The sequence below is a fragment of the Pteropus alecto genome, unplaced genomic scaffold (genome assembly GCF_000325575.1).
Source record: "Pteropus alecto unplaced genomic scaffold, ASM32557v1 scaffold101, whole genome shotgun sequence".
Taxonomy (NCBI): domain Eukaryota; kingdom Metazoa; phylum Chordata; class Mammalia; order Chiroptera; family Pteropodidae; genus Pteropus; species Pteropus alecto.
The window spans coordinates 6,530,145-6,545,235 of NW_006432945.1; the positions used below are offsets into that span (position 1 = coordinate 6,530,145).

At 36.5% G+C, this 15,091-nt stretch overlaps 1 protein-coding gene across 2 annotated transcripts in view; it reads right to left on the bottom strand.

The window, feature by feature from the left end:
- HMCN1 (hemicentin 1) overlaps positions 1–15,091 on the bottom strand; it is a 375,430-nt gene that overhangs the window by 281,924 nt on the left and 78,415 nt on the right. For both annotated transcript variants that reach the window (XM_025043935.1, XM_006907734.3), the window contains exon 2: positions 12,709–12,779. In XM_025043935.1, the coding sequence (XP_024899703.1) occupies positions 12,709–12,779 (71 nt within the window). The remainder of the gene's footprint in view (positions 1–12,708; positions 12,780–15,091) is intronic.

Sequence of the window (15,091 nt, forward strand, 5' to 3'; positions counted from 1 at the left end):
CCAGCTAGAATCCTTGGAAGTGACTCCAAACTAATGTATCCCACTGAAATCCCTTCATAACGTCAGGTTCATCCTGAAACTTGAATGTAGCCCTGAAAAAAACCATGTGCTGAAATGGGATCTCTAAGTCTTTAATTATTTTTTCACCCTATGTATCTGAATAAAACAGTTTAAAACCATATATTAATAAAACCAATATAGTCAATATTTGCTTTAAGGACTGGAACCACCTTATCCTCCTGAAAAAAAAAAAAACCACCTATGTGAAACACTGAACCACATAAATATGATGCTTCATATTGGTTAATACCCAAGAGAAAAAAGAGTGATGAGCAGACATAGCTATGACTCCACAGATAATTTCACAAATATAATTGCAGATGAAAGGCATTCCTTTTATTTCTTGAACTTTTTTATATCTTACTCTCGAAAACAAACTCACTTTTATGGAGAAACTAACATAAAGTTTCAAAGCAGCCAGAATATTGGGGAATGTCAAGTCAAAGGGAAATATTCTGATCCGCATATGTGAGAAACCCATACTGGATGTGCTTATACATCCCTTAGGAGTGATTTGTATAGTTTAATTTTTCCCTGTTGTGGAAATCAGTGTGATCTTTACAAGAAAAATGATTATTCTGCCCTGAATTTCACATTTTCAGACACAGATTATATTGTAATCATATCGATTACATATTGACTGTAAGTTGTTCTCAGGAACAAAACTCTTCTCTTCCCCAAATAGTACAGTATCCTCATATAGTTACCTTTTCTGCTTATGATAGTTAGTGGTTATCTAAGAATTAAAAATAAATGTTAACCAATAATTTACATCTTAGTGAAACTATTTGTCCATCTCATTATGGATGTAGGTTCCTGAATAGAAAAATGTTTCTTTTTCTAAAAGAAGTTAACAAATAATATTACGTTCTTTTTAAAGCTCCCTATCTGATATTTAAGTTTGATTTTCCTATCATTTAAAATCATATGTAACCATTAAAATTATCTATAAAGGGAATACTTCAGATATGTGCTATCTAATACAGTAGTGACTAACTAGCCTCATGTGGCTATTGAGCACTTGATATATATATGGCTGTTGAAACTGAGAAATTGAGTATTTTAATTAATCGAAATTTAAATTTAAAAACTAAAGAAGTACTAATTTTTTATGTTGATGACATGTTGAAATTATGATATGTTGGATATGCCGGGTTAATAAATAGGTTACTAAAATTAATTTCAACTGTTTTTTTTAAATTACATATGTGGGTCATATTATATTTTTGTTAGACAGCACTGCTCTAGAATGATACATTTGGTTTAGTTATGTAGGCTTCATTGTAGACTGTGATTTGTAAAGTTGTTGCTTTGATCTAAAAGTCTTCCATGAACTTTGTTTCTTGGCAGAAGTTATTAGAAACAAAATTCATGTTGCTTTAATTTACTAAGGGTCAAGAATCAAGGTACAATCTACTCCAAAAATCTATAAATTATTGACTTTGTTTAAATGTATATACACAAAGATTATAAACAAAGTTCATATGTGTTTATAAATTATAAATTTAGCTTGTCAGAGGCACCATAAAAGCAGAGAAAGATTCTCATTCTTCCCGATGCTCACAGAATATTGTTCATTCTTCTACTGTAGCATTTGCAGAGTTGTATTATAATTTATCTGTTTCCTCCCACAAGATCTTTGTTCCTTAAGGAACTTAGTGTTCCATTTACTGTTTGATCAACAAATGGATACATGAATGAACAGTGAGTAAATGGGTGAATGAGACTGTGCAAAGCAATCTTGCCACAATCTAGGTACATGTGCTATATTCAGCCCGAGTTTTACTCAAGCCTAGCTTATTCATTTCAAGTAATATAGTTCCAGAGTTAAGTCTCATAAAAGTACAAGTTCGAAAAGTTGCTCTTTAACCAAACAACACACACACGCGCACACACACACACAGACACACATATACACACACTTATTCTTAGTGATATATAACTACCCCTATCTCCCATCTCTCCCTCTCCCTCTCTCTCTCTTCTGGTATGCAAAAAAGTTTAATATTTAACAAAAGAAAACAATATGGCTATGTTAGTGTATCCCTTAAACCCACATAAACCTGCACACACATATGAAAATGAAAGGCTCGAAAGAGATGAAGGCATAATGCACTGAATTGCATAATTCCCTAAAGTATATAAGAAGGACCTGACTTTGTTAACTTTGTATTTTTATTTGAACTCTGAAATACAACTAATTTGTATCAGTAGGCACATTCTTGCTCCATATTATGATATTCGTTTATCTTTATAATTCTACTGATGGCTACAATTTACTAAGTTCCCAAAGACATTTCAGACAGAAAAAATCTGTATTGAAAAAGCAGAAGCATGTGCCCTTTCACAGTAAATGTTGCTCCTGGAATTAAAGAGAAAGAAAAAAAACTGTAACCTCAGAGTTACAGTGATAATTATGTTCAAGAAATGAATTCCTGGAAAGCAAGATTAAATAAGAATGAATAGAAATCCTATCAGTCACAGGAGTAATAAAACACAGATTAGCAAGCTGTCTCTTCTAAATAAGACAGTGTGGCAGTGGCAGTGGCACCAGAATAAAGTGAACCTTTAAATCCTGAGAGGAGTTCAAGAAAAATGAGGTCTCTGTCCAAAACCTAATTGGAAAAAGCTTATCAAACAAGAGATCGGAGAACCAAGAAAGCTAATCTTGGAGCAGGCCCTTGCCTATGCCTTGTTATTTCTCTTCTGGTCAACCCATTTCAATTCTGTTTTCATCATCTATTTTCATTGAACTAGTGTTTATACCAGCTGTTTTCCAGGTATGCCTACCTCTGAGGAATCAAAAAATGAAACTCTTTTGGTAGACTCACGGCCGAGACAAAAGAATTCTCCCTGGCATTATAATACTTACCCTTATTCTACCATGAGTACAAATACTTAGCCTAGTTTCAATGTCAGGCTGCATTCCTCTCGCATGGAACACCCATTGCTTGAAATGTCTTATTTGCATAATGTACCCTTCACTGATAAAATTTAGAAATGAAACTCAGTTGAAAACCAAAGAAGAGTTTACAGCCCTCAGTTCTCATTCTTAAAATACAGCTATGCAACTCCATGACCAAGGAAACAGAATGTACATGTGGAAACCATTAAATTACATTGAATCTAATCTAAAGTTGGATCCAAGCAAGTATAAAATAAATCAAAATCAGAATGACTGTAGAATTCTACAGTCAGTGACACGTGCTGGGCTATATCACCTATAGAAAATATGGCAGGGATATTCTAAGAAGCCCAAACTTCAAAACTCCATAATCAAAGCAAAAGAATATGTTATACCCTGGGCAGTTCACCATGCTGCCCTTTACTAGTTTGAAGAAGGTGGAATCCAAACCAAAGCATCCAAGAACTGCTGACCTCGTATCCAGATGCATTAAAAGTGAACAATTACAACTGTTTCCACGGTTTCAGGACATCACCTGTCAGGGGTAAAGGGTCTAACTCTTCAACAATTGATCTTTCAGTCTGATGGAACTTCTTTCATGTTGGGTCTTAAGAGGACATTCAGTTCACTTCAAATAATCATAAAGATACAATATGTTCCAGACACTCAATATCTTGATTAATAAATCAGAAAATTATGTGCCTTCATCTTTTAAAACATTTCAAAAGCTTTATAATTCACAGGAATTACAATGGACCATGATCCTTTCAAGAGGAAAATGGCATGGAGAAAACCAAGTAGAACAAAAACACTGCTATGTAGCTTCTAATGATCAGAAGACATGTGGAAGTTTGCAGGGTTAACCTCAGGTGAAAACTGCAAAATGACATCTTGGTCTTCTCAATCTCCCCCTCAGTAATTCTCCCCTTCTCCACTTCTTAGAGAATGCCTTCCTCTCTCCTTCAAGGATCCTGCACCTTTGTATTGTGACCTTCTCTTTTCTCATCAACTTAAGACATTGCCCTGGTCTCTGGTTGGGATGGCTTCCTTGTTTGCTCAGGGAGAATGAGCCAAAAGAGGAGAGAGGCAGAGTCTGAGGAGGGCCTGGTAGCCAGTCATCATTTGCTGCTTCACAGACTAGGCGTTCACCTGCTTGTGCTTCCTCCGGACAGGCCTTTGTTCTCCTGTCTTCCCTCTGCTACGACCCTTCTCTGTCTTTCCTCCTTACTCCTCAGACTCATCCTGCCCATTAAACTTTCTCTCTGCCTTTCTGTTCTGACACTCACATTTGGTTTTGATATGCTTTCCAGCACATTTGGTCTTGCCTTTGTCACTGGGTAGCTGAAGGAGATTGTAATGTTGTGATTCTTTTTATTTAATGTGATAAAAAATATATTTATAGTGCTTATGTTATTTTAGGTCTTGACAAAAAATTATCGATACAACGCATTTTTTACTAATAAAATCATTATAATTTATAAATATTACTATAGGGAAGTTGGGGATAGACAAATGTTATGGGTTCTTTTTAGAGCTTGTAGTCGTTAAGCAAAATTGTTGAACTAAGATCTAGATCACCTTATAGGAGGAGATTACATATATATGGCTAAGAATAGAAAAATGAGGATTTAAAAAAATCAACATGACTATAGAAGGATGAAGGCCTCATTTAAAGTTTATATGAGGAAGCCTGAGGGACTTAGCCAGTGACTGCACCAATATTCAATAATGTGACATGCCTGCCAAATAAAGCCCATATCAGCCATCTGGTGATAAAGGCCAGTGCGATCAAATCTCTAACTGGCGTTAGCCTACGTCTGGGGTGTTGATAGGTTTCTCAAAGGAATTCAAACATCTGATGGGATAATTCAACAAATAATATGCGAAGTCAATACCCCTATCGAGACTCCATAATTCTCCTTGAGACATTTTCAAAGTGTAACAATAAAAAAAAAGATAGCTTCATGAGAACCGCTTCTGGTCAATTTGGATTGGAAAGAAACTAATTTCCTTTTCATCCATTTTGTTGAAAATGACGTTTACAGTTTTTCTCTAGGAGTACTGGCTTTAGTTCAAGGAACATTCTTCCAAAGAAAATATTTTGACTTCCTTCCCCACCATTACCTAAAAACTGACCAAATCAGATATAGTACTTACTGTAGAGAATAAAGCAGCACCTGGGTTGATTAAGTACAAGGTGAATCCAGGCATTACAGGTCAATGAAATCCTTTTCTTAAACATTATTTTGTCACAAATAACTGCAGTATTTACTCTGCAATGACTCATTCCCATGCATGCACACTTTGAAAAGAAAATCAAGAAGTTTTCCATCGTAATTCATACCCACCCCATTCTGTCTGTATATTCTGCTTTGAAAGAGTAACCCAACAGTCATAATACTCTTCTCTTGTCCTTTGAAGTGCACATGAAAAGTCGTTAAGAAATCAAGCAGCTTCTGAATAAGGGACCAGGATGGATGGCTGGAAAGAACCAAGCGTCTCCACTAGGAACCCTCCATTTTCTCATCTCAGACCTATCCTTCCCTCCCTGGGGCACTAGGTTGTTTGGCCTTCAGAATTCATTACTCTAGCAGAAAAGTCTAGCAGCAAAATGAAGTTTTCATTCTAATAATGAAAATAATCAAAACACCACAAACATATATAACTAGAGTGTGCATACTACCTTTCGATCTCTTAGAAAACACCTATTCTTGTGTCTCTCCAAGGTGTCTGTGAGGTCACACTTAACTAAGCTTATCACACCAAGGAGTGAGACCGTGTACCGAGCAAAGGGAGTGATTTCTGATTTATAACTAACTTTGTCACTTGCTGCTCAGTAATTTTAGGTGAGCCAATATTGAAAGTGATCGAAGAAAAAAGCGAAAGTCAAAATCTTTAAGGAATAAACTGTTTCCGTTGAGGATGAGACCAGCCCTTGACCTACATCTGTCTTTAGTTCGCTACTTTCCTACTCTGAAGTAAAATACAAAGAGAAATTATGTAAATAAATGTTAATTTGATGAGATTAATAAGGTTACTCAAACCAATATTTAGAAGGAAAGTAGCAGAGTGATAAAGGACACTGGCTTTGGCATTAAATACCTCCAGTTTTGTAGCACTGCTACTTGCTAGTTTGGGGACCTAAGCAAGACATATTACTTAATGTTTCAAAGTGTGAGGATCCGCATTTGTAAAATGAAATATTAATATCTGCGTGGGTTTGAATTGAATTGAGAGAATGATCTTTAAATATTTGCAAAATCTTTCACAAGGCACTTGTTCTTTAAAAGTTGCTCATTTATGTTACAACTATTTGGTGATTATTTTCCTTAGGAGAACTTTAGAATACTAGAGGTAGTCGTAGGAATGAATAGTAGTATCACAGCTAACAGTTATTGAGCCCTACTTTGGACCACACACTGGGTCTACTGTTCCTGAAGCTTTTACATGTATTATGAGTTACATGTATTGGACTCTTTATCTCCTTTCTTCCCTAAATTAAATAAATGCATTTCCTCCTGTAAAAGTGAATACTTATACACATATATAAATACGTATTTGTAAGTCAAATGCATATTAAGAAAACCTCAATCAAAATAAAACTGCTTTCTTAAGTCGAATCATGTCCAATAACGAATATGAAAATCTCATCTTTTATAGTGCTAAATTATATATGTATTTATGCTAAGACATAATGCCTTCCTTTTTCTGATTCTAGTCAATTTATTTCTCTTTTTGCTTTCTTAATTTTTTTTTTGTTTTGGTTATACATCAGTTTGATTTTTTAAAAATTCATACAGAAGACTTCTCTGTAAATCTAAAATTAAAAAGCATGCATTCACATAGTAGCATGATTTAGAATACTAGGAATTAGATAAAGTATATACTAAATTGACACCAGAAATTGTTCTTCTAAAAATCAGCATTATCTTGTCCTCCTCTTTTTAACAATCTTTATCAAACTGGTCATGGTTTTTCATATTCTTTGGCAGTTAATTCTAATATCTACAGCAAAACAATATCACAGCAAAACATTTTTTACCTTAACCTCATCCTGCTGCAGTCTGTATATTTATTCTTCTGTTTCTGTTAAAGAAAAATAATAATTGGACCTTACCCTTTTCTTCTTTATATCTCTATCTTGTTGCTATCTGACAATGCTGTTCTACATATTTTTCCTCTTATTCCTGCTTTTTTAGGTCAATTTTATTAAGAGACTTCACAAACGAAAACTAAGTTATGTGTGAAGCTTTTCAGTTTGGAGGATCAACTATCTATATAAAAGAATTATAATTCAATTATTGTAGGACTATCTTTTTTTACATTTCAAATGTTTGACTAATATGCTTTCTGTTCTTTAAAACATTTGGATAAAAGGCCTGAAAACATATCACTGCCAACATCATCTTCTAAAAACCAACAAGCTTTATAGTTTCTCATAAAGACTGTGACCCAAGGCAGGACTTTGCACTGCATATTTTTACAAAGATACTAATTCCCAAAGCTCTGTGTGATCGAAATACCATTTGTTGTCATTTGTCTTCCCTTCTTTTCCCCAGAGAGAAAGCTCAGTTGCTTTTCAAATTACTTATCTGTATCCCAAAAGAAAAAGGATAACGCAAAATGAAATTAATGTTAGAAATTTAATGATTTAAATTTACTGATTTTTTTTTGCTAAGTTTTTTTTAGAAATTTTTAAGTTGCTTTTCCTCAATTCCTTAGCTCTATAAGAAAAACAGCTGAGCCTAATGAAATGTTAATGAGCAATTATTTAATTTACTTCACACTGAATTCACTTTTCTGGTTTTCAAAACTATTACGAAGGTAAAAGAAATATTTTTAAAGGTTTCCTTTTTTAAAAATCCAAGTTATTTTTTAAATTAATTTTTTTAGGGGGTGATATTAAGTCAATACGTTTCAAGTGTACAATTAAGTTAATTTAAATAGGACAGCAATTCTTTCCATTATCAGTGATTTGGGGGGAATTATTGAAAATGATAGAAGTGGAACTGAAAAGGGGTCTAGAAATTACAACATAAAATTTAGCATTCTCTTCTAAAATTGTATGCAATTTGTAAAATTTAGTTTCTAAGGGTTTATTTATGAAATAATAAAATATTCTCTAAGGCAGACACAGAAGAGTAAACAAAATATATTTTCAGGATAGGTGTTAAGTGATAATAGAGCCTAGAGTCTTTTCATATTTGACCCTTACTTAATAAAACTTTTTGTCATTGATTAAAAAAAAATAATTCACTAGAAACTTTGAAAGCAAAAACACTTCTATGATTTCCTCAATGCCTATAACAGTGCCCAATGTTGAATGAAGGGAAAAGTAATTATTGGTTGCTTCTCTGGCTACTTGTTCTAATTAAGCATTCTCTCGGTTCCAAGGCAATGTAAAAATGAATCCATAAGATCCAGCCAGTCCAGAGGAAACTTCCAGAGAAATGGACACCATCTTTCGTTCCAGGGGAGACAGAAAGTGAGATTATTTACTTGAACAGAGATATTACGTGACTCTGCAGAGTGTCTGTATCAGGTTCAATTTCAGAAGTTGGGGGAGTGGGGCACTCTGGGGAGGTTATCAATGGAGCGTAAGTCAGGAATCACAGGCCTTCACTCTGTAGACAAATAAAGCAAAGGGGATAAGGGCACTCCCCGAAAATCCTTCAGAACAAAAGAAAGGGAGAGGCAGAAAATCAGGAAATGTCAGTGCCAGGTCTCATTGAGAATATAGGTATGTTCATTCTGGCCAGATATCCAAGAATGTAGCCCAGCCGTATTCTTGCATAGAGAAAAAAAACGAAAGAAGTAAGTCTCTTCCCAATATTCTATCAGCTAAAAATCTCCATACTTGGCCCTTCTGAATTTCTCTGTAATAAAAACTGATAATTAGGTTTTTAACCTATCTATTGTACCATCAAGTAAAGCCCCTCTCGTGTGGCTTTCATTTATTCAACAGCTATTTAAGTCCACTCTACTGCAGACACTGATTCATCTCACAGGTAGATCAGACACTCAGTGAGAGTTACAAGGCTCTTGCCTCAGGAGCTCACAGTAGAATAGGGGAATATACAAATGTAAACAACCAAGGCAATACAATTTCTAATTCTTGTAATCCATGTACAGAAAAATTTTATATAAGGATTTTTTCAGAGACTCTGGACAACCAAAGTGGCAAAAAAAGAAAATCATTATATTGAGGGATAGAAAAGTAAGTTATAAATAAGAATCAAGATAATGTTTGAAAAAGAATAACATGGTATAAGAGAAAGAAAATGAAAGATTATTAGTGAATATGATTATCAGAAAAAATTTAGTAAAAGAGAAAAAAAGCCAAATGATGACTATATACAATTTATTTAGATACTTATGAAATATAATTCAATTTCATATATAATTTAAAAATAAAGTCATGTACAGTAAAAGAATCATGACTGAATACATATTTGGAATACCAGACACTGGGTTTTTACTATATGCCCCAATTATGCTCATACCATGTACAGTTCTAAACCAAGTTATTCACCCAACAGTGAAACCAAAGTATTAAACTTCAACATCTAATGTGGACTGTTAATTTATACATAGTGGTATGTTCCTTCATTCATTCTTTCATTCACAAAAAGTGAGCATGCTCCATACGCCAGGCATTTTACTAGGGTATTCAGTGACGAGCTAAATCAAACACAGTCCTTCAGTGTGAAATCCCAACTACTTTGTGATGAAGAGAGGTAATAAGATATGACCAAGCCTCGAGGGTAAGGCAGGATTCTCTGAGGAAGTGATACTTGGCATGAGACTCAGAATATAGAATTTTAAACTAGGATAAGGGATTCAGGGCAGGATGATGGACAGGAAGTTCCCACGCAAGGAGAAAAGCATGTGCAAAAGTATTACGGGAGGGCGGGTGAGGATACAGACACGGGGGGGTCTCTATGCAAGGCCCCAAGGCAGAGCACAGAGTCCAAGGGCGACAGTGGCACCAGGTAGGGCTGAAAGGTAGTTAGGTCCCAGGTCACTCGGGACCTTGGGAAGAATTTGATGAGGTGAGGGTAGGAGATGAGTGGACAGGGTATTAGGGAAAAAAATGTTCAGAGATGTATTTTGAGATAATTTTGTCTGGAGAGTAGAGAAAAGCCTGGAAAACAAAAGCGAGAGTAAATGCCGGAAAATCACTTAGAAGCTTTTTTTTTTTTTTTTTTTGGCATGAGTTTAGATTAAAGCTATTGGGACTATGATGGTGCCAATAGAAATGGAGAGAATTCGATTGATATAAAAATATTTAGAAAGTTAAAAACTAAGACAATTGGGAGAAAGAAAGGGGTTTATCAAAAAGACTCAGATTTTTGACAACTAGAATATTGTAGCCATCATTCACAGAGATAACAAACAGAAGACAAAGCAAGGGTCTAGGGCCAAGTTTGGGGCCGTGGAAAGGGAATGTTTGCAAGTTTCACACTAGAGGGCCACTGTGACATCCAAGAGACTAACATAGGGGTCTGTTTCTCAGAAAAGAGGTCTAGGCTGGAAACATATTTATGTGAGTATGAATCTTTTTGCCTGAAGAGAGGATATAAGAGAAAAACTAAGGCCAGCTCCAAAAATTTCAGGAACCTCAACATTTTAATGTCCAAGGAGAAGGGAATGAGCTGCCTAGGAAGCTGAGCAAAAGTGGAAAGAAAAAAGAGAGAGTAGTTAAGGGAAGAGAATGTGTCGGGAAGGAGGGAGAGGTCAGCGTGCTCAAAGACTATGTGGATGTCCACCTCCTGCGCTGACGACTGAAACGTTTCCACCGCGTTTAGCAAAACAGAGGTCACGTGGTACTCGCTAGAGCCTCGTTAATGAGTGGGGTGTGGGAGTGAGACTTTCTGAAACAGACTGAGTAGTGAATGGGGGGAGGGCCGTGAGAACACGATGGCGGCGAATACGGGCCATTTCCTTGGCGATGAAGGAACTGGGAAAGATCAAAGTTGTTATTCGCAAAAGAATTTGAGAAAAGTAGAGATTTGTTGTCTATTTTGGTTTGCTTTTTATGGTTTGGTTTGCTTGGGATTTGTTTTCTTGGAGATACCTGAACATATTTCAAAGTAACTGGGAACTCTCAAGCAACTTGAAAGAAGCAGTTTGACAGTGTTATTCTGAGAAAGCCCGTGGGTTGAGATCAAGTAAAGCGGGAGGATCGTTTCATAAACTATATAAATGTCTAACCAATGTACTGTGTACTTGAAACTAATAATAAAATAAAATTGAAGGAAAAAAAAGAATGAGAACAGGATGGATACTGGGTACAGGTGGATTATATGCTAGGGATGCAGAAGCGGAGGGCTTCCATTTGTACCTATGTGTAAAACAGTGAGTGAGGTCACTTGTTCAGAGCAGATCATTTGCTGAAATAGCCAGTAATAGAAAGGTAAAGGGAGAGTAGATAAGATTCGCAATTGTATTGAGAGTAATGGGAGATTTTATTAACCAAAGAAACATAGGAGGATCACGGGAGCATCGAGAGTCCAGCGGAGACAGGTGGTTACGTATTTCCAGTGGAATCAACCTGCCATGTTCTGAGACTTCAACACCACTGACAGGCATGAATAATGCACATCACTGGGGTCATGCAGGAATGAGGTTTTGCCTTTTGAACAGAAAAGCAATGGGCAAGAAAAGAAAAGGGAAGTGTTTGAAATAACAGAACTCTGAATCGGATTGAGGGAAAGTGATACAAAGAGAGACGTGATGGCCTGGGAGACAGGGCAGCTGTCAGCGAACTGGAGCGCTTGAGGAGGGGGGAGAGACCACCATCGTGCAAAGAACTGCACCAATGAGCTTGGTGGGCCAATGGTGGTTGTTGGCTCTTAATATGCTTGCATTAGTGATCTGAGAGACAGAATGGGCTGGGGTGCTGAGGACATCCAGAAGGCATGTGTGGGAATAGAAGAGTGAGACAGAGAGAAGAGAAGGTCTCTGAAGACGACTAGCAGGTCAAGGAACCGAGGAGAGAAGGTTCTGACAGATTATTCCCATAAATGCTGCAGTCCCCCAGAACGATGGCTGCCCTGAGGGGGAAAGGAAGCCAAAGATCCAGGTACCAGTAGCTTAGATAAGTGATGGGGAGTGGCCAAAAGGTCTGTCGATGACTACGGCAGAGACCGTCCATGTAAGACAGTATAGTGAAACAGCCTCAAAGTAGCAGATTTTTTTAAATGAATGGATTTGGGAATAATGATCTCAAAGCAGCGCCGAGAAGGTACATTTCGACCATATCTCCAAGTCCTGTTTCCAGAATAACACTTAAACCAATGTTATTCTTCTCTAACAATCAAATTATACTTGTAGTCAAAAATTTTATAGAGTTGACTGAAAGCACCAAATATCAAAATTACCTTAATTCCTGTTGTAGGGGAAGAATTAACTCTTGCTTATGATTCTCAGTGGAGGAACTCATCTAGATGTTTACTATATGACCCTTAACAGATGGGCCAAACATTCTGTCACAACTACTCAAGTGTTCCATGAAAGCAGCCATTGACAATGCATAAATGAAGGTGAGATATTTTGAACCTGATCTGTCTCACTCCTATATCCATTGTTCAATTCATTCAGGACTCAAGTGAGAAAACGAAGTGGCATCGGGTTGAAAAATCAACAATTACTTCTTTCAGATGTAAGAATAAGTAAAATCAGCCAAAAGTTCATGATTTTCCTTTCCCCTAAAAGAAATAAAATTGAAAGCAAGCACTCACCTGAACATATAGTTCTCTGAGTTCATACTGAAATTTCTTGGGATCTGTAGTAATTGTCACTGGGCCAATTTCTGCGAAGATAAAAATGACATAGGTAAATAAACAGTAACCAAGGGCATTAAAGACTCTCATGTGCTGTGTTTGCAAATACCTTTTCACTGTGTGCTACGTGGTTATTTATTAATAACAGTCTGCAAAACAACAAAGAATAACTTACAATTTGCTGTAAATTATGCATACGTAAAAGAGGATTTTCAGCAACGGAGTAATCAAACATGTCACAAGAAACAGGGTCAGGAGACCCCAGTTTCAGTCCCTTTTTACCGTCACCAGTCAGTACATATTTACTGAACATCTGCTTTGTTGCTGGGCTCTAAATGAATCACTTGTTCATCCTATGATTCTGTTTTCTCAACAATAAATTGTGTGTCTGCAACTTTTCTGTAAGTCCAAATTCATTCCAAAAAAAAAAGTTTAATACTAAACAAAGAGAAAACAAATCACCTTCACTGCCTGTCCCACAGAGTTTTTAAGAACGTGCAGAAGCACAGATATGAGGACGTTGAAAGTTCAGGAGCCAGGCCCTATCACTTCCTGCCCCATGGCCGGGGTTAAGGTCCACCGCTATCACCACTCTCCTGAGCTGGCTTTCACCACCATGATTACCTCTGGCGTTGCTTCTACCCTCATAACTGCCCTGAAGTACTGTGCAAACCACTCTTCCAATGGGAATAGGTTGGGGCCACAACATTCACTGGAAAAGCAGAGGTCAGGTGGAGACAAGGAGCCCAGATTCCAGTGTGGGTTAAGTTGGCAATATATTTTTTGTAGAATTTAGCATGTCTACAGTAAACATTTTAATCTACAATCATCTTTTTTTTTTTTTAATTAACCTTTTAAGTAGACAAGTGGCCTTTACAGGTATCAACTACTTTCCCCAGGAAATATCCATATATTTAAGTAATAGTATTAATTCATCTGAGTATCATGTGCACAGACATACCATCTTAAAGTCTCAGGATGAATGCAGTTTTCTATTCTAGCTAACGAAGATACAGGCTGCATTCAAAACTATAATGTGCAACTGCAGTACAAAATTATAAAAATACTTAACATTTAGTTTTTACAAGACATTCTCTAGCTTCAAAGGAAGACTGCAAGAAAAAGACTTTATGATTTCATAGGATAATAATTAATTAGCCAGGCCTTGTATAATGTGCTAAATATGATACAAAAAACAGTCTGTAGGATTTTAGAAATAAAAGAAGCACAATTTGTCTGCCATTACCCATGCAATTTTTCTTAGAAATAACATGAAAAAATGTCTCCATCCTTCATCCTTCATAGACACCTTGCACTATGCAAAAGGAATGGAGAGGCAATTGGAGAAACTGTGTGAAAATGCAAACATCGACATTCCATACAAAGCAGAACAGTCATTAGCTGTGTAAAAGTCAGGTCCCAAGTATATGGAAAATCGGCGAAGGCTACTCCCTCAAGACTAAACAAAGGCATACTTTGCAAAGGAATGTAAAACAGCAAAGAACATGCCAGGCAGTTACACTGACATATAAATTGTCAGCACTATTGTCGAGCCAAGCTTCTATGTTCCTACATAGCATGATACTGAAATAATTCTAGAATTTAAAACTCAAGCAGAAGAAAGGACTACAAAAAATGCAAGAAAAAAATAATTACATAGGAATCAAAAATGCATACATGAAAGAACATTCCCATTAGTAATAATTTTTAAAAATAGCCTTGGATCTGTGCCTGTTCTTGAAGGTAGACAGCAAGGAATGCTATTAAAATAAGAGAATCGACTAGCCTTCATTTCGTTTTTCCAGAGACTCAAATATCCACCTGTTTTCAACAAAGATAGGAAATCTCTCTTGCAGCTCATTAATAAACATTTTTGCAAACCATACTGGACAGCTGAGATAAATCTTTTATCAGTTATGAGAAACACTTAGGAGAGGTAAGGGCTTGCTGAGCTGCCATATCCCTCCCAGCTGTAAGTATCCTTTCCAGCTCCTTGGAATTGAGTGATATGACTATTTGGCAAAATCGAGCCCCCTCCTTTCACAGCTTGCTTCCATCCCAGTCTTTCTTTTCACTTAACAGAGCCCTGTGCCAGTTGTGTTATGAGCAATTTCCTCTTCTCTTCCTTGTTGCTAGTGTTGGTTTCATCCCCTGCCAAGCCTTTGATGACATGCAGCAGGTAAAACTCTGTCCTCTCCTCCTGCCTGAACATGGTCCTCTGTTGGTTATAGAATTAAATGAGAATTCGCCAAGGCATCCCAGGCTTTCTCTTCTATTAATCCAATCTTCAAACTTCATCAACACCCCTTATGTAGCATGAAGCTACTGTGCTTCCTCACCG